General features: G+C 35.4%; 1 protein-coding gene across 1 annotated transcript in view; it reads left to right on the top strand.

The window, feature by feature from the left end:
• The window catches only part of LOC140756027 (knirps-related protein), an 89,827-nt gene extending 77,439 nt beyond the window's left edge, over positions 1 to 12,388 (top strand). Inside the window, exon 3 of the mRNA XM_073091421.1 lies at positions 10,447 to 12,388. Coding sequence (XP_072947522.1) covers positions 10,447 to 11,481 — 1,035 coding nt within the window. The 3' untranslated portion in view covers positions 11,482 to 12,388. The remainder of the gene's footprint in view (positions 1 to 10,446) is intronic.
• Positions 12,389 to 21,140: the final 8,752 nt, after the last annotated feature.

The following is a 21,140-nucleotide window of genomic DNA, read 5'->3' as shown; positions in this document are numbered from 1 at the left end:
TACTCACCTGAGAAACAGTTACCTTTGTAATTTATTTAAAAAAACAATATTATAATATTGGAGAACATTGATATGAATTTTAGGAAATAACAGTATCATGCATTAAAAGCGGTATTCTTCTTAATGCTCTTCTTAACAGTATACTTACTACAGTAATGTACGAAATTATAACACTACATGTGTGTGAAATCTAATGGTTTGATACTCATGACAAACCGATATAAAGCTCATTTTAATCTTTAAATACACTTATTACATCAACATTAGAAAATTAATATTACAAATGTGCGAATTAAAATGTTCTGTACTCTATAAATATGTATTCATGTAGTGCTCGTTCCTAAGCTGTTACGAGCAAATACTCATGGTCAGTCCCGAGCTTAAGTTCTAAGCTACATTTATTCGCTTTGTCCCCCACAGTTCAGATGCTATCGTGAATAATAAATGCTATTGACTCGCAATTCATTTGACATTTCCTTTTTCATCCAACGATTTTATTTCAACAATGTCTATTTACTATCTTGTTAGGGAATCGTTTCACTACTGAGAGTAGAGAGAAAAGCGACGAAATTACGAGACAAAAATATTCCTTCAAATTAGATTTTAAGGCCGTTTCTTCATTATTTATACTTTAAATTAAATCAAGTTGTTCATAAAAATTTAATACATATACGCGATAGAAGATTTTGCTGTTCTAAGTAATTTGAATATAAGTTCTATCGATATACCTAGAACAATTGAAAGAGATATGGAGTATTCTTCAGAATTCTAATCCAATGCGGGATGTTGGAGTTATATAGAACTACAAAATATAAAAATAAATCGCTTATCGCTCATCGCTTGCCGTCATACTAGATGGTTAGTTACAAGTTTACTAAACAAAAATTTATCGCTGTACTATTAAACTCCATCTACACTTTTATTGGCGATAAATAATAATAGCCTGTAAGGTTAAACGCACACGGAGCGCATAAATCGTAGCGTTTTATCCGCGCACATAACGAACATAAAATGTTACGAACAAACTTCTTACGAAGTTTATTTAAACTTTTATTTTTAAACGATTTAAACGGAATTAACAAGGACAGGAAGTAAGTAAAATAAGTTTTTTGTTGGCAAAAACTTGGTAATAGGTATTATTATTTTGTTTCTATATCTTTTCCTACTTTATGTGTGTATGAGAAACACGTATACAAGGCGTTAATGTTACTGAAAAAGATGTACAGATTTCTTACAAGTGTCTTGCGAATATCCACATGTCTTACATTTTAATAAACAAAAAAATAAAAGTGAAAATTATAACATACATGTAATACTTAACACACTTATACTTATAATATAAAAACACATGAATTGGATTCGATTAGATCACTGGATTGAAACGGATCGACCGTACAACCATTCCACTTTTGGATTGGAATAGGTTAATGGATGGTTTGCATTGAATTAGATCACTGGATTGACTTAGAACTGGATTGAAATGCAGAGACCATACACAATAGAGCTACTAAACAACATTGTAACAACGTAAAACTTTGACGTCAATCGCTATCCTTGTAATAATTTATGGCCACTAAAATAATATTGTAGCCTATATAATGACAATATGGAACATTGTTATGTTAATAACTACATTAATGCTGCGACAAATAGTAAATCTTAAAATAAACATTAGGTGAGATAAGATCTAATATTAATTTAAAAATGAATGTTGGTATATTATACGCAAGACTACACTACGACGCCATTTGACCAATCGACATACATTGACACGTTATGTTTCTCATTGACTTTTTATGAACTTTATTGTATCGCTTCCTTATATTGCTACAGTATATAAACAACACGTTCCAGTGCTAGGGGTTGAAACTCAGCCTATCAATTAGGGGATCTGTACCCTTACCATGAGTTTTTACGTTTCGACAAATATGACTGTTTTGGTATTTGTTTACGTATTGACCCATACTATTTCCAAGTTCTAACACAATCCGCTAGCGGTGCTGATTGGAAATTGTATGGGCAAATACGTAAACAAATACCAAAACAGTCATATTTGTCAATCCGTAAAACTCCTGGTAAGGGTTCGGAACCCACAACACTGATTTTTCAAAATTATATGCGCATTAGAAATTCATTATCACTTTATATAACGGTAAAGGTAAACATCGTGAGGAAACTTATCCTTACGTCTGAGAATTATTTAAAAAAGCTCTCGAAGGTGTGTTGTGAAGTCTCATTTACATTTGGCCAGCGCGGTGGACTATGGCCTAGGCTAAGTTAGGCTAGGCTAAGTCTAACTAGCAGAGATAAAATAGATTAACTTTTACAAGACTTTGACGATGTGATCGATTTCGCATAGAAATTTCTTTAAAAATAATCATGTTTATAATTTTTCACAAATAGGCGGCAGTGACCACTTAACATGAAATGCATTTTCATTTATATTATTTTGTATATATTTATCATTTATTTATGTATAAACGTCATGCATCAGATAATCCTAAATACTCTAGTTTTAAGTTACTTGTTGCATAATGTGATCATAAACAAGAAAGCCCAACCATCTATCCTATAAAAATAGCCTACATGGTATATTGTAAACTGTTAACTGCGCCAGGAGCCGAGATTCGAGTGGCGTGGTTATAAAACCGATCTTTATTTTGCCGTTAAACACAATATTCTGACTAGCCTTGGTTTTGTAACGAGGTAAGTCCATGCATCTATACTATAGATCTACCCATAGTTCTATACTGACTCTAGCTTTACTATAGATTCTAAAGCTTGAAATCAAAGTATATAACTTATAGATCTATCTAACTGTAAGTATAATTCTGTGTAATTGTATCAAGATTGAAGAACATGCAATCCACCTGCCGGCAAGTGGCCACTGCCGCCCATGGACATCTGTAATCAACTATATATAGAAACTATATATAACTAGTGGTGCCCGCGGCTTCGCCCGCATATTAAAGAAATAATATGACATACATAAAACGGAAAATTTGTACCTGCATTGGAATGACAGTGGTGCCATCTATCGAAAATTGGTCTAACCAACTCCCAAACCCTACGAGGGGTAGGCTCTTGGACAACAACTTTGCTAAAGATCATCACTTGATCAAAAACATAGTTTCCGATTCTATAACTACTTACGAAATAAAAATTAATTAAAAAAACATTTTCCCACGGACTAAATTGTGAATCTAAATCATTATCAAGTCCCCTTGAACACACACAACAAATTTCATCAACATCAGTCCAGTCGTTTAGGAGGAGTTCAATGACATACACAAGCACATAAGAAATATATATATAAAGATAAGGGTTCTACCTCAAACCGATCACAGATGCGTAGGTGTTAATTAAAGAGGTAAAAAGACCCTAATTTAACGTCCACTCCTAGTTTTCAACACAAAATGGTTCTTACTTTCAATTATAAATAAGGAACCCCTAAATATCAGTGCTAATAACTCTTAATAATAAATGTATTTCGCATTAGAAGTTTAGCAATGTTTCTTTCTGAGCCAGTGCGGTAATTTATTGTTCGCCGCCGAGTATAGAGGCGCGGCGCATCTTCAATAGCTGCTAGGGTTGCCAACCTACCAGTTTTTAAATATTAATAAAAGGGAAAGGGGCAGGGCCGGATGGAATACCGTCAATATTTGTAGTTAAATGTGCGAAACCTTTAGCTTTGCCTTTGTCTATAATTATTGATAGATCACTAAGTTCAGGCATCTTTCCTACCGCATGGAAGGAGGCCCTAATAATCCCTTTATTCAAGGGTGGTGACTCGAGCTCTGTAACAAATTACAGGCCCATATCAATATTGAATGTTTTTGCTAAAATTTTTGAAAGTTTGGTATGTCCTGCACTATCCTGGCATTTTAAGCAATTCATTATACCAGAGCAATATGGGTTTGTTAAGGCTCGTTCAACTGTTACAAATTTAACGTCCTTTGTCGGAGATCTTGCTGAGTCGATGGATAAGGGTCATTCAATTGATGCTATATACACTGACTTCAGTAAGGCCTTCGACAAGGTAAGTCATCATATTTTACTTAGAAAACTGCATAATTTGGGTATAGACGGCGTTTTTCTCAGTTGGTTTAAATCCTACCTAACAGACAGAAAATCTTTTGTGGTGGTAAGCGGGTATAAGTCTGCTTCGTTTCCTGCTCTCTCTGGAATTCCTCAGGGCTCCCACCTTGGACCTGTGCTATTTAATTACTTTATTAATGACATAGGCGATTGCTTCCGTAACTCTAAATTCTGTATGTTTGCAGACGATCTAAAATTCTATAGGGAAGTTAATACGTGTAAAGAGAGTAGATTTTTGCAAAATGATCTAGATAATTTAGTCTCATGGTGCACATCTAATGGCATGACTCTGAACATTAGCAAATGTAATGTAATTCATTTTTCTAGGAAGAGTAGGTCAATCCAATATTCATACAAAGTCAATGACACGTTGATAAAAGAGGTGGATCATATTCGAGATTTAGGAGTAATACTGGACTCTAAACTACGTTTTAACCAACATATTGATGTTATAGTGAAAAAAAGCTTTAAAACCTTAGGATTCATTTTACGTACTTGTAAAGATTTTAAAAAACCCGGTACCTCTATTGCTATTTTTAAGGCACTTGTACGCAGCCAACTGGAGTACTGTAGTGTTGTGTGGAACCCGTACTTTGCAATATATGATAAGAGAATAGAAAACGTTCAGAAACGATTTCTATTTCACTTATCATATCGCTGTAAACTAGCTAAATCCTTGTCAAACTATAACGATCGCTTAAGATACTTTAACATGATATCACTGAGCAACCGTAGAAAAGTATTGGACCTCATATTTTTATTCAAACTGGTTAATGGTTTTATTGATGACGTCAATCTTGTTTCTCGAATAAATATAAATGTACCGAGGAGAATACCAAGGTCATTAAATTATAAGCCATTTGTTGAAAAAAAGACTCGGACAAAGCTGGGACACTGCTGTACCTTAAATAGGATCTTTAGAAACTATAATTTTATTCATAATAAAAGCATTGATACTATTTTATTAAGTAAGACCCTCGACATTCATTCTGATAATAAAACACGGCCTCAAATAGAAATAGACATCTTCTCTAGCAACTTGGCAAATTTCAAAAATAATTTATTAAAAATTTTTAATTATTAATTATATTTATGCAATTTTATGTAATCTAATCTTGTCATTTTTTTATTATTATAAAATTGTCTACAAATTTAAACTAACTTTCAGTAAATATTAATATTATTTAATCAAAATCGGAATTTATTTTAATGTTTATATAGCAACTAGAACTTTATATTATAATTATTTTATCGTCAGTGTATGCACATCATGTTTCTTTTCACTGGTAATCAATTCTAATGCACGATACTTTTATATTATTTTACATTTCATTTAAATTTATCGTTAATCACTTTTAATTTTAATTTTTTTATTCTTCATTGTTATAACATTATATTCTTATTGTAATTAATTTATTGAATGAATTTTAATTATTTATGCTCTGTATTTACACTTAAATTGTTGTTAAGTCTTAATACATGAATGTTAATGTTGGTATTAATGCATGCCGTTTGTGCCTATAATTGAGGTGACACTTAGTTTGTAACTTATTTAGTCAAGCCTGTGTATTGGAGGAGATGGTGTACACTTTGTTGGTGCAACTAATAAAAATAAATAAATAAATAAATAAATAAATATTTTCCAAAATATTTATTATTTCGTTGCAAATAATATAGTTGATAAGAAATAGTTATGAAGTTAAATTTCAATGAAAAGAAGTTAGATACATATATGATTTTTTTAAGGTGGACAAGAATTAACTAAAATTTAGACTTTGTGAGCTACATTTCGGGGCATTTTCGCCTTCAATTGGCATAGATGCTTATGCTGTTGAAATAATAATTGGATGTTGTAGATTACCTAAACAATTTTCTTTATATTTAATGGTCATAAAATATATAAAACGTATTATATAGAAGTTAGTAAAACACTATATTAACTTGACATTATTTTGAAATTTATTACACGTTAATTAATATGTTAAGTGTGTAGTAATATTGACACAACGACTGGTATGAAATTGTATGTCTAATATTCGCTTTTGATGTGACAACCCTATTGAAAACCCACTCCTAAGACTAAGTCCCGACGTTGTGAATTTGTAAACGCGTACAAAATATGACTCGGGTTAAAGTTTACTGCTTGTACGTACGTGTGAAAATTGATATTAGCGACTGGAGCACTTAGTGCTGCAAATTGGTACGCCTGTTGAGCGGCGTACGATTATTGGGAATTATTCCTATAGATTACTGGACTTAATTTGGTCTTAAATTATGTTATCTTAGCCAAAAAGGAATAATTTTTTATGAGTTTCTTAACTCAGAAAATCAATCCAAACGAATGTAAGGTAATAATGTAATTTTAATAATGAATATAAGGAAAACTTTTCAAATTACAGATTTTTTACCATAGAGCAGAAGTCTTTCTATCTTTATCAAAATCATTATTTCTTTTTTTAATCTGATGATAAATCGTAAAATAACAAAGAGGACTTACCTTAGACTCCTAAATAGCATGTATTGGGTGCATGCTTATGGAAAACAGCTGCTCTAGCGGCATGCACGGTGATAGGTCACGTGCCTCCCCGTGCATTGCACAAGCCTGCGGTAAAAACAATTCAAACAGTTGTTTATCTCTCTAAGCATTTGAAATAGAATTCTGCCGGTTTCACTGAATATTTTAAAGTTTAGATCTAACGATTTCACTAGGAACAGATGAAACCACTATCCTCATTATTTTAAGAAAGTTTTTCTATGCAATTGAAGTACTAAGAAATTGTAGTTCATTTGATGCTAATAGACATTGTCTATAGATTCAAAAGCTGTCGTAGTCGAACTACAAAGATTGAGAAACGCTGAAGTATTCGTATCTAGCTAATGACTTCTGACACTGATTCTAAATACAACAAAAGATGGAGTTTTTACAAATATTTTATTTATCCGAACATTATCTTTGAAGCTCTTATACAATTATGTGAATGACCGAACCTTAAAACAGAACAACAACTCTTTTATACACAGGGCCCGAACTAAAAGAGGTCGCGGCAAAAAGGAAGGGCGGCAAAATCTTACAAATACAGATTTTTGGTATAGGAGGATCTTTTTTTGCCCACCTTTTCTTATAAGCAATTTTAACATTTGTCCCGGGCGGCAAAAACCGTAACGCTACAGCACTTACCTACTGACTTATTAGGTGTTATTGTAAATGATAAAGATTTTTTCCGGAGCTGCTCTACACATACAATACAAAGTTAGTAAAACATATATTTATCTACACAGAGTCAAAGCTTGCAGGCGATACAGGTCGCGGCGCACCTGATCCTGCCTTGCATAACGTCTGTACGTCTATAAATCTTCACATGTAATAAATGTAAGATCTCTTGTCTGTACGCTCATCTTTAAACTACTGAATTAATAGAACGTCATTTTGTAGGTGCTATTATCTAGACGTTTTTATCCGACTGCAGAGAGTTTTACGAGCATATGTTTTTTTTTGTGGATTGGTTTAAATTGTGACAGTGGGATACATTCATTTCTTTTTTAGATAATTGATTTTTGAAGCCTGTTTTAAATGTTACTTTGTAAATTCATCTTACTATGATTATCAATTAATATTTTTTTAACTTTTTACTACATGTATGTACATGACGTAAGATTTCAGTAGATAACCGAATTCTGACGAAGTTTTATTCTAAAATAGCGCTAAAGATGAAAACTATTTCGCAACTATCCGCGGTCAATCCATTGGTTATTTAAAATAGAAAACTCTACTCGAAAAACAAGAATGACTCTTTCCAAAATTATTCAGAATTTCTGCATACAAGTTACAAAATAGTGGCCGATTCTCTTAATTATTATATCACTTTCATCCATCTCGACGGCTGTAATTACGCGATTGGCGCTCAACGCGTAGATAATTGGACGTAGTAAATAAAGCTCAGCTATTAATGCACAGTTGAAAAGATAATTACGGTAAGTGCCTGTTCACACGTACCATAACCCAACACACCACAACAACTCCGTGTGCGTGAAAATTCATATTTTTTTAATCTACAATTAAAATTAATCGCACCGACAACGCAAGTACAAGATACACCGCGCATGACAGATCGGCTACTCTATTCAAAACACACAGTTTTTAAGTTAGCACAATACAGCTATTTAATTACCACAACGCACAAAAAGCCGAAGCAGTATTTGCATGTTACCAATTTTTACCGATATTTTGTTCCTATCCTGTTGTGTTCGTAGTAAGTGTGAATAGGCGCTAAGAGTCTTACGTAACGTTTTTAGGTAGGCGACTGTCAACGATTACTGTCAGTTGGCGTTAAGTGGCGTGCGTACTGACTGTACAGCGCCGCGGCTTTTGTAGCTGCTAAGATCTACAAAGTTAAGCAACGTCGGGCGCGGTCGGGAATTGGATGGGTGGTCGTTAGTAGCTTAAAGATATGCGTGCTCGTATACTTTGAAGGATGTGTTGTACCGTCGATTAGGACCAATATTGTATAGCAGAGAAAATGTCGTCGAATCTAGACCCCGCCTGGCTTTGCTTATCTAGGCACGGTCAAGAATATGATGGATGACCGCTAGTGGATAAATTTTGCTCTACAACACTTTCTCCGAAGCCTTATAGACTATTTGACGACAGAAAAAATCCCATTATGCTTGTCTTACAGCAGCAGACTTATTTGAAGCGTTCCAACTTAAATAATTGACACCCATCCCACCCTTATATGCCTCCATATGCGAATTCGACTCGTACTTGGCGAATTATTAATTTAATTTTGATGGCATTTATTATAGACACTTATACTGCGGAATTTTAGTTTCGATACGTTCCACGGGGGCACTATAGGAGTGAATTCGTAAACGTCGAACGTTTTCGAGCAAACGTAAAAACTCATACTAAGCGTGTAGGTATCGTATCGTCTCGTCAGAGCAACGTATCACCGGATCGCCATATCGTTGTATCACTAACATTCAAGTCACGCGCGAATCGTTTAAAGATGGCATTGTTTCAGTTCAAATTCCTGATCTATGACGCTATCGCTGCAACGACTTATCATTCACTGGACGCAGGCCATTTTGGCAATGGCGTTAACTTACTCCGGCGTTACTTAATGCATGTAATGCTGTGAATAACAACTGATTATATTAACTTTGTTAACGATGACATAATGTTATGGCGAATTACCTACATCGTTGAACACGTTGTTGAATGATACTATGATTCAAATGAAGTTAACGTTTGTTGTTTTACGTCATCTTAAAAGATTTTGGTCTTCGGTAAAAATGAACTAAATGTGCTACAAAACGGATAAGGGCTAAAATAGCGGATTGGTTGAATTTCTGCGGAACTTTAGTACAAAACTGACAAGAATGTAGTAAAATATAAAACATGCTGTATTGCTCTAAATTGCGTTTATAAAAATAAATTCCAATTAAAAATTTTGCTTAAATTGCTTAAATGTTCAAGTATTTATGACATGTCTATCTCATAAGTCATCTCATCTCGATGTTATAGAAACGTTGTCTCTAAGCAAGAGCTTATTATGATTATACGTTTTCTTTAAAAAAATGTTAATTTAGTATGAAACCCGAAAACAATTAATTTCTAAGCTAGATTTCATTTTTTCTTTAATAAGATTGAACGCATTGTTAATTACAACCATTTCAAATTAATAACTAAATTGTAAATTTTCGCAACACAGTTACCCCTATTAAGCGCCATAAACTTGACAATAGGTTATACAACGAAAAATCCAAGGTCGAAAAACGAAACCGAACATAATCGCTCGTAACCGACCGGAACCGAACCCGCGGCGCGGCCTATATCCAGCGGATGTGACGTCGGTGCCATAAGGCGGGTTTCACTTTCGGCACTACCGAGCCAGCGGCCCGTGTAAATACGCCTTTACGTTGCGTTGGATGGCATAGAGAGTGAATTTCCTGCAATACGATTATTCGCACTATTAACTACGTTAAATTAACGGCTTTTGATTTAAAATGCATTATGCATTAATAATTGCAATCGTCATGATGTATCGACTATGTAAAATAATCATTAATATACAAACAAATTATCTTAGATGGCTTTTAGTATTCTTAAATAACAATTAATGCAATGCAGAATTCTAAATGTCCAATTTCGTTTCATATCAATCGTAGGCTATGCATTCAAATGTTTCATTTTTGAATTATTTCCGTTAAAAATAAATTTATATTATAATTTAGCTATTAAACTCTCTTGTTTTTAATATATTGCAACTTTCGTCAATTTGCACAAAAAATTCGAGAGTTATAATTGCTTGGTCTACGATAATAACCTTTGATTTTCCTTCTTTCCAGTCATTCTTCGGGAGATCGTACAACAACCTGAACTCCATCACCGAATGCAAGAACAACGGCGAGTGCGTCATCAACAAGAAGAACCGCACGGCATGCAAGGCATGTCGACTCCGCAAATGCCTGATGGTCGGCATGTCCAAGTCCGGCTCCAGATACGGTCGCCGCTCCAACTGGTTCAAAATCCACTGCCTCCTTCAAGAACAACAACAGGCCGCTCAATCCCGATCACCTCCAAGGGTGCCACCGTCGCCGCATTCGATGCCGCACCCACCCTTTCCCCCACACTTGTTTCCGGGATTAGCGCGACCCAGGACGAAAGAGGAACTCGCTTTGCTAGGTCTAGATGACTACAAACAGCCGTGTTCTGGCTCCCCAGACTCCCATCGCAGCGGCTCCTCCCCGAAACTCGATGAAAAAGCGCGGATCACACAATCCAGACCTCCGGACAGAACGCTAACGCCTCCCAGGGATACCTACATGCCACTGCCATTACCCAACCTACCCTTGCCCCACTTCCCCCACTCGCCGTTCTTACCGCCGCCACCGTTCAGCCCGTTCACGCATAACCACCACCTCCTCTTTCCACCTGGCTTCCCTCTGTACTCGCGGCATCTGCTAGATCATGCAGCGCTAAGACAAGCCGTCGAAAATAATAACGACGTACGACTCGATGACAATAACACAGATTCATCGAAACGTTTCTTCTTGGATGATATACTGAAACACCAGCGGTCTTCGCAGCCAACTCCACAAGAAGACGTTATATCGGAGGCGGAATTTGTTCCGACACCTCCAGCTGAACGGAGAACATCTGAATCGCCGCTTCAAGAGAATCCAATGGACTTGTCAGTTAAGTCTGACGGGAGGTCGAGCTCGGCGCGGCGACGGTCGGATGATAGCGAGATTATAGCACCGGATAATGATGATGGGGAATCGGGCAGCGCAGGTGGTTCGGCCAGTGAGGAGGAAGACGTTGCGTACGCGCAAATCAAGAGGATTAAGCTCCACCCACTCGATCTGACAACCAAAGTGTGACGTCAATCGCGGATACGTCCAATAGTGCCGTTATTATAGTAAGCAGTATGTTATTGACAATAAGCAAGGGCCAGTAAGTCGGATTGTGATTTTAAATAAGTAGAAGATTGCAGTGACTCTGAAAAGATGTTTGTTTTGTGAATTGTTATCGGTTGATTAAAGAGTCTATCCAAATACGTAAGTTAAGTAGCGTTTAGTTAAAGTTATTGGTACTTAGAACCCGGTTGATGGATGTACAAATTGTGTGTAAATAAGTAAATTATTTCGTATTGTGTAAGCGTTAGCTTAGTTAGTCGGTTTTAAAATGGAACAGCCGGGTGTTGCAACATTCCATTTTTAACGAAGAAGTATAACTATATTTTTTTGTATTATTTGAATATAATTTATTCCATTTTAGTAGAATTTTGATTGAAGTGTCGTTTGATTGTGAAACGTGTTAACTTCGGGTGTTGTGTAACTGTTATCTTTGTATCTTATTTCTAAACTATTCTTGTAAGTTTATAGCTATGTAAACTCATTAATTGGGTGCGTTTATAGACTGTTAGCAGCAACTCAACTATGGCCGAATTTTTTAGGAATGTTTCTTTAACTTGCTATCAGTTTAAATATAAACGTACCTAATTAAGAACATTCCATTTTATACTTTTACAATGATACTCGTTCTCACATTACATTCCTATGGATTTGCTCAATGTATCTGAACTGAATCTGTGTAAGGTTTTCTATCGATTTTCCTAAGTACTCATACTCATGTAGACAAATTTAGTCGCAATACACATACTCAGTTGTAATACTTCAAACGTTCGGTTGTAAATAATGTAACTTAAGTAGCATGTTTTTAAATACAATTATGTGTTGAAGAATACATTCCACGAAAACGTACAAAATAAAATATTCACGCACTCGATTCTTTTGTTTAATTTTGTCCCTGAAGGTACCTAATAAATAAACTTAAATAATTAATAAAATAGTTACGAATAAATAAAATAGGATTACAGTATACTGGACCAGAAGTCGTCGTTAACCCATTACTATTACGCTGCTGGACCCAGGTCTCCTTTCATACCGAGGAATCTAGGCAATAGTCCACCAGGCTGCCCAAATGCGGTATGGTAGACTTCACACATCCTCGAGATTTAAATAAGTCTGAGGACTTATTGGCCAGCTGCAGGCTTCCTTAAGATAGTTCCTTTACAGCTTTAGCATTTTTAATTTTAAAAAATCTAATAAACATGACGGGAGGTAGAGTTTTCGACTTCTAGGTGTGGTAGAACAGATGCACTTTAATCGAGCAGTCCTTACCCAACGGCTCTATAGTTGATTTGAAGCAGGACTCCTGATCCACACGAGGTTGGCTAGAGATGTTTATGGTAGAAAGTGCCCTCTTCACATTTGATGAAAACATGCTTCCTTGCCGCCTGCTACCTATAATAAGAATAAATACATAATATCTCCTCAAAATAACCTTAATTTTGCAATTGAAGCGCACATTTCATATTGGATAGCGAATGATAAAAAGCCGTCATTTTGTCTTATCTATCGAGAGGAAGCTCTTATCAAAATAAAGGTATATTTTACTTAATGGAAATTAATAAACAATTAAAAAGATATTAAATATATCATTATAGTTACCTGCTGCAATATCTCATAAATATCACATAAAACACTACATTATCTTTACTATGTACTAAATATTATCACATTTTAATAGGTTATAATTACAATATTACATTGTAATCAAAATTGAAACAATGACATTTTAACCTTATCTAATATTAAGTATTCTCTGACTTAACCCTACAAAGTGTACCAGATGCGTTCCTGTAATTTACTAAAAACATTTGATGTTAATCTTTGGAAAGATATCGCAAAAATCTAAAATGAATTCATATATTTTCAAATTCCTTCCAAAATATCTAGATTTTCGGTACATTTTTACACTACAGTACACTTTACACTAAAAGTAACAAAAATAATTAAAGTAAAATAGTAAAATTAGAGGGTATGGAACCCTCCAGGTGCAAGTTCGACTCGCACCTGGCCAATTATTGGCTTTCATACTGCGCTATATTTCTTGCCATATGGTAATCTGGATATTTGTCGGTGGTTCTGAAGGTAGTAGAACCCTTTATGGTTTGACTCCGGCGGCACCACCGCCACACCTATTCTACCTAATAACAGCAGTGTTAGGCGCTGCTGGGTTCCGGTTTGAAGGGTGTGGTAAGGACAGACAGGAGACAGACTTTTCCGAGGCGTCCCAGCTTAGTCCTCAGGGGTAGCGGCGCTTCTGTGGCTGACCTCAGGTAGAAATATCTAATTCTATGTGGGGTTGATTACAGATGTCCATGGGCGGCAGTAGCCACTTACCATCATGTGGACTGCATGCTCGGCTGCTACTCCTATATTATAAAAAAAATACCTGGTCAATTATTTGCTTTCATACTGCGCTATATATCTATACTCGTTGACTAAAGTTGACTTGTAAGTTGACTATACTTAGGTAATAATTTTATATTTGCTTCATTAATCAAAACACGATTTATTAATTTCATAATTGGCCGTGAAATATGAATATGTTAAGTTTGTTTAACATAGAAATGTTAGTGAACTTGTTCTTAAATAATATTTATATATTCTCATCTCTATCTCTACATAAATAATGAAATTTATATTCTCTATTAAAACTATGCAAACAAATGAAAATAAAGTGTGCGACAGAAGAAGAAACAGAAGTTTGTCTCACATTTGTGTGATAAAAGAGATTTTTACATATCTACGGTTATCAAAATTAGGTTACGGTTATAATTTCAGGGATAACAAAGCATGTATGGGCGACCTCAAGTAGGACTCCTAACCTATCTGAGGTTGATCCATCGGGAGTAATGGGTACTTACTCCCGATGTTTGGGATGTTTTTCTTCACCGTTTAAGCAAGTGATAATTAATTTCTAACTTCATACATGGAACTTTCGCGAAGAATAAACTAATTACCTAATAATCGCTGTAAGACACGGATGACAAGCGAACCCGCGGCCAATCACTAGTAAACAAATTTCCTGAATGACGTGTATAGCAACTATTACCCCGGTTCCCGAGGACATTGAGACGAGCAGGCCATTTCTATGCTACGTCGGAGCAGAGGGCAAATATCCGCGAACGAACTCCATACAGTATGAGAACGTCACGATGTCATGGTGGCAGGTCAAACATACGTGCGAATGGACCACACACACCACTACCATACATACCCCCAAAACACACCACCGTACATAGACATGAAAATTTTGATTGGAGCATGTGAAGAATTTATGATCGCTGTTTATGATATTAGAACGTGATGACGATAGAATATATAAATACCTCTCTGATTACAAAGAGCCATCTATCAGCGACTGATTCCACAACGCACAATTTTTATCAGAATACCCTGGGATCAGGTCACAAATATCTTACGTTACTTTTTACATTACCTTAATAATATTTATTAATTAATTATAATTATATTTTAAACGCGTAAGGTTATAAGGCGGAATGGATAATTGTTTGTGACTCTTAAACGCAAAAATTACCGATGGTTTTAGAATGAAATTAGGAACATAAATAGTTATGACCTAGATGAACGTTTAGGATAGTATTTACCGACCGCGAGGTGAGAACTGGGGATAAAAGCTTATTATTCCAATATTATGAATTGTACTGTTATAAGTTTTTCGAATTACTATTTTTTGTGTAGACCCAAAACGATTTCTTTGTAATTAAAAAATAACGCATGGCATGAGGCATGGATGATAGTTGTCCCGCAAATTACCTAATGACTTTTACCCCGCCCAGGAATCGAAGTGGACATGTTTTGCGTATTGGCCATTACTAACGCGGCTGTCAGATGCTGCAAATGCGGAGTCAAAAGATCATTGTGTTTCAATTATATATTCAATTATATATACTAAGCACAAGCTTTTCAGCCTTTTAGCTTTTGAGCCTCTCTTTAGTTTGCAATCGTAGTCTAGGTACTTAATAAAATATGCATACTAATGTTGAAAATGTCAAGATAATCAAAAAAGATTGATACATAAGCAATTACTTAATTTAATATACTTGATTGATAAATTTCAGTTTAATCAATCATATCAATCATATTAAGCTTTGAGACAAATTTTAAAAATAAGTAGGAAACATACACATTAAATATAAAATATTTATTTACATGACTTTTTAAAGATAAAATATATTGGTTTTGATAAAAAGAGAACAACATAATTTTGCGATGTTACTTCCCATTCTATCTTATACGTAAGTGTAGGTAATATATTATGTAAACAAAAAGAAATACAATAAATCATTATTAACTGCTTTCATAGTTACGGTAGATTTTATAGATATGGTCGTTCGTGTTACTTCATTTCAAAAAGCTTAACCCTTAAAACTTGAAGACCAATTGACGTAAAGCATCCCGAGCGAGTTGAACAAGCACAAAACATGGACATCCATATACATATGTGTATAAAGTTAAGATTAAAGATTTTCATAACCAAATACGGTCTATTAGAGATAACGTTGCGTTTAATAGGTATACGAAATACAAAAGGGTCTAACCCTTAAAACTCGAAGACTAATTGACGCAAAGCATTTCGAGCGAGTCGTTCAACTGGCATAAAACATGCACATGTATACGAATATGGGCTTAAAGTATTTAAAATTATAGATTTTCACAAGCAAAGACAGTCTAGCAGTCATAACGTTGCATTCTATACGTAATACGGAATACAAAACAACTTAACCCTTAAAACTCGAAGAGCAATTGACGCAAAGCGTTCCGAGCGACTTGTACATACATATGCATATACATATGGGCTTAAAGTAGTTAAAATTATAGATTTTCATAAGCAAAGACGGTCTAGCAGTCATAACGTAGTTGCGTTTAATAGGTAATACAGACAGTCGCATGTGAGCGGCGCGCCTTGACCCGGCGACACGAGCATCTTCGTTACGGATGTAGGCACGCTGGATGTGGCCGTAAGCTTTGAAAAGGGTTGCTTTCATAACGAAGTAAAACGATGCAGAACTTCTTGATGTTACATATAGGTATTTCTGTCTTATAAGAAGAATTTATAGCTGCTGTGTTTCATATTAAAAATGTAAAAGGGCTAATGAATAATCAAATGGGTAAAATCATGTTACATAAAAACGTTCAGCAGCTATCTCGTAGTCAGTAATGTAGTGATTCTTTGAGAAATGATTTGGACACGACTTTTTTAATAGTTGATGTGTAGATGCTTATCCTCTAAGCTTGTCATTTTTTTTAAATTAATTAGCAAACAAACACGCTATTAGAATTATATTAAGCGGGTTCATTCCAAATAAAAGGGAGTCCTGAGCTTAGTTACGGGTACCTGAGAAGACTGCCATTACAGTACCTTTTATATAATATAGGAGTAGCAGGCGAGCATGCAATCCTCCTGATGGTAAGTGCCTACTGCCGCCCATGGACATCTTTAGTCAACCCCAGATGTCCTATAGATATTCCTACCTGAGGTTGGTCACGGAAAAGTATTTCTCCCTTACCACCCTCTAAAAAAGAGAACACAGCAGCGTTATGAAATAGGTGGTGCCGCCGGAGTCGAACCACAAAGGGTTCTCTACCACCTTAAAATATCTATTCACTTCTAGCCACACATCCCGCTCTAGCTCCGTGATCCCAAGTATAACGCAAGTGGAGGCGACTTGTGTAACAGTAGTAAGCCGGCGCACAATAACTGCCATGTTATAGGTCATTTTGTGAAGCTGAATACGTAATTAGAGGAGCCCAAGCCCCGAACACTTTAGATAAGAATTTTCAAACGGTATTGCACAAACATATTATGTACTTGTATATACTGCGCCGTAATGAATATTACTTGTACACAATAATGTCTAAGTTCGCCCTCCAGTAATGGCTACGGTGTGTTTGTTTCGTATGTCTTATGTTTGCGCTATGTTCTAATTTGGAAATTTATATGATAAAAGTAACAAACTATTCCATCTAATGGTAAGTGACAAATGACATCCATGGACATCTACAATCCTCCGGTTGCGTTCCTCTGGAGATCCCGTAGCCCTTTACACAGCGCCGAGGACGGCCACCGGGGGGGTTTTAGTGCGGTAAGAATTCCACATAACTCTGTATCGCTCTCACGGTACCGGGGATCTTTCGAAGGTTTCCCCCTCGAAAACAAAAAAATAAATATCTACAATCATCCTCAGATAGAATTGAATTCCTATCAGAGGTTAGTTGCAGATACGGCACTACATATCAAGATTTACTTGAAATGCTTTGCCATACCTTTCAGACAATAACCTAGCAGTGTTATTATTAGGTAGAAATAGGTGTAGCGGCGGTGCCTCCGAACTAGAATCATGAAGGATTCTACCTCTCCTTATTCTACTACTACTACTACTGAAATAAAACTTTTACACGAACATTATAAGAAACATGTAAGATTAACTCTATATAGATATTTGAAGTATTACTGACTACTAAGTCTGTAATATTATTATAAAAAATCTAAACACTATAGCGCGATATACATGATTATATCGTCATACATTAGATTTCAACGCGTTCCTGTGATATATTATGTGCCAAAAGTTGTTATTTATTTAAAATTACGTAATTGTTTATTTATTTCTTCATTGTTTCAAATATTTTTTAATGTAGAATTCTCATAACGGCACTAATATATTAAATACATTCCAAAAAGACTACTTCGTAATCCATATTGTTATGTTATTTAAACTTCAAGGAATAATGAACAGGAAAATGCTTAAAAAAAATACCTTAGAACATAATTTTTTGCAGAAAACGCATGAAGATTTGTACCTAACCTAAAATTATTACTGCACATTTGACAGGTAAAATGACAAAACAAATATTTCAAAATTCAAGAAAATACAAACATCTTCACACAACATATCAATATTATATAGTATGTTAAATAATATTTAGTCACCATTTTTATGACATTTCATATCAGCGTTCTATTAAACGCTTACACACAATCTTAAGTCGTGGATTCTGTCTTTTTTATTCTTAGGCTATCCCAAAAAATAAATCATTGTAATTAATGTTGAAAGATGAAATTTCAGCCTTTACATAATGGCCGAATAAAGAATAAAGGAGATTCTTTATAGCGACCATTACGGATGTGCCCAAATTATAATTATTATGAGGACGCAGTGAGACGTTCCTCTCAGAATGCCATTAAATGATAATAATAATGTAACAAGTTTACAATAAATCGTTTCGTAATATTAAGCGACATTTAATGCTGCTATTCAGAAGCCAGTTAATAATCTCGTTTTGTTTTATAAGGGCTGTACTAGGATTTGTTTTTTGTGAGGTTTATGTATAGATTACGCTGAGGCTTAGAATTAATATCTAAATAATCTATTTAAATGTTATCTGAGGATTTAACTAAGAAATTACTGAGGTTGGACGATATTAGGACAAATCCTTACTTAGTTGCATTGTTATTGGCAAGGCGTTCGCAGTGTGTATCTGCGCCTCTTAAGAGAAGACGGGAACTACAGCTTCATTCCAATAACAGAAGAGACGTTATGTACCAGATGTAATTTCAATATAGTTGTATATCCACGGCTGTAAATTATTAAATGTTCATTAAATAAATGATTAAACACATGTATTGGCTCGATGATGTTATTTATAACTCCTAATTTGGGGTTCTTTGTGTTGTTTTCGATTGTTTGGACTAGATAATTTTCTAGTACAAATGAAGGCGATAAAATATCATACGAGTAAATATAAAATATTTATCATTTTAGTAGATTTAAAGAAAAAAATGCACTACTTGCAAACTCACCATAAATTTTCATAAACGTAAACATTGGAAAGGCATAAAATATAAATCGAGAAAAAATTAAATTCGCAATCGATTTCCAGCCGTACAATCGAATTTCGAATAATTTGTGGTGATAAATGTGTAGCGGCCGTAAGCGGGCGCCATTAAGTTTCGAGTGAAATCTTTTTACAGCCGCGTATATCAACTTTTTGCGGCAATATTCCCATATAAAGTGCGCTATGTTTTAAAAATAATGAGTGTGGCCGGCGCGCGCGCAGCAGGGCGTTGAGATATGGTGACACGCTGCATAGATCACACGTGGACGTTCAGCGTGAACTGCGACTGGGAAACTACCCGGTTTATTGTTTCCGGTTAGATATTGTTTGAGGGTCTTGAAAGATAATTTGAAGGTGGTAGAACTCTATTAGTCTGAATCCGGTGCCACCACACACCACCTATTTTTGCCTAATAACCAGTGTTGAGCGCTGCCGTTTTGGTTTAAAGGGTGTGGTAAGTGATATATTATTTTCCGAGACGTTCCAGCTTAGACCTTAGAACATGGTACGACCAGGGAACTCCCACCACGCCTATATAACTAAGCAGTTGATGCGTTTCGGTGGAAGGGTCTGATTACTGACTAACTTACATATGAGGCGTCCATCTTAATATTCAGGACTGGCAAGCGCATCTGTGACAACACACCTATTATTAGGTAGTTGTATGTCATTGGAGCCTCCGGAGTCGAAGCACAAAGGGCTCCGCTTCCGCTTCAAAATTGTATATTTTTATGTAGTGTATGTATGTATATATATATATATATATATATATATATATATATATATAAAAAATATATATATATATATATATATATATATATATATATACATATAATATATATATATATACCCTTTGTGGTTCAACTCCGGCGGCACTATAAATATCTAAGTCCTATTTGGGGTTGATTACAGATGTCCATGAACTACAATAGCCACTTACCATCAGGTGGACTGCATGCTCGTCTGATACTCCTATATTATAAAAAAACCTACTTGTATATTTTTTCTTTGGGACTTGTTGACTTTTTACTTTACTTGGTATCTTTTTACTTTGTGACAGGTTGAAGTGAGATTGAAGTAATTCTTAAGGGAATTGCACCAACCATTATCCTCGTGCACTACCCTAAAATATTCCTGGGATACAACAACCACTAAGCATACACCAAGCTTAACACCACAAAATAAATGGCCATTTAAATTTTTTTTTTTTTTTTTTATAATATAAGAGTAGCAGACGAGCATGCAGTCCACCTGATGGTAAGTGGCTACTGCCGCCCATGGACATCTGTAATCAACCCCAGATAGGATTAGATATTCCTACCTGAGGTCGGCCACAGATGCGCCGCTACCCCTGAGGACTAAGCTGGAACGCCTCGGAAAAGTCTGTCTCCCTTACCACACCCTTCAAACCGGAACACAGCAGCGCTTAACACTGCTGTTATTAGGTAGAAATAGGTGTGGCGGTGGTGCCGCCGGAGTCGAACCACAAAGGGTTCTACCACCTTTAAATAACTACAATAACTACAATTAATAATTTAAATAACTACATAGTGTTCCGAGCTTTGTAATTCCATTCCCACATATTACGTACATATGGCTAAGTAGTGTCACTATGAAGTGAAATAGTGAAAATGCCAGCCTGTAATTAATACGGCGCGACCGCGACCCGCGGGTCACCGCTCGGCCTTTTTGCAAACTCCACATTATTAACATATATGTAGCCAACTTTTGTTACTACAGAATCGCGGAAAGCGCGGCTTTTGATCTCG

Source organism: Epargyreus clarus, unplaced genomic scaffold (genome assembly GCF_041222505.1).
Source record: "Epargyreus clarus isolate Ecla_fem2 unplaced genomic scaffold, WU_Ecla_fem_2.2 ptg000034l, whole genome shotgun sequence".
NCBI classification, from domain to species: Eukaryota; Metazoa; Arthropoda; class Insecta; order Lepidoptera; family Hesperiidae; genus Epargyreus; species Epargyreus clarus.
The sequence above is the reverse complement of the archived record's forward strand: the minus strand, read 5'-3'. Positions and strand labels throughout refer to the sequence as shown.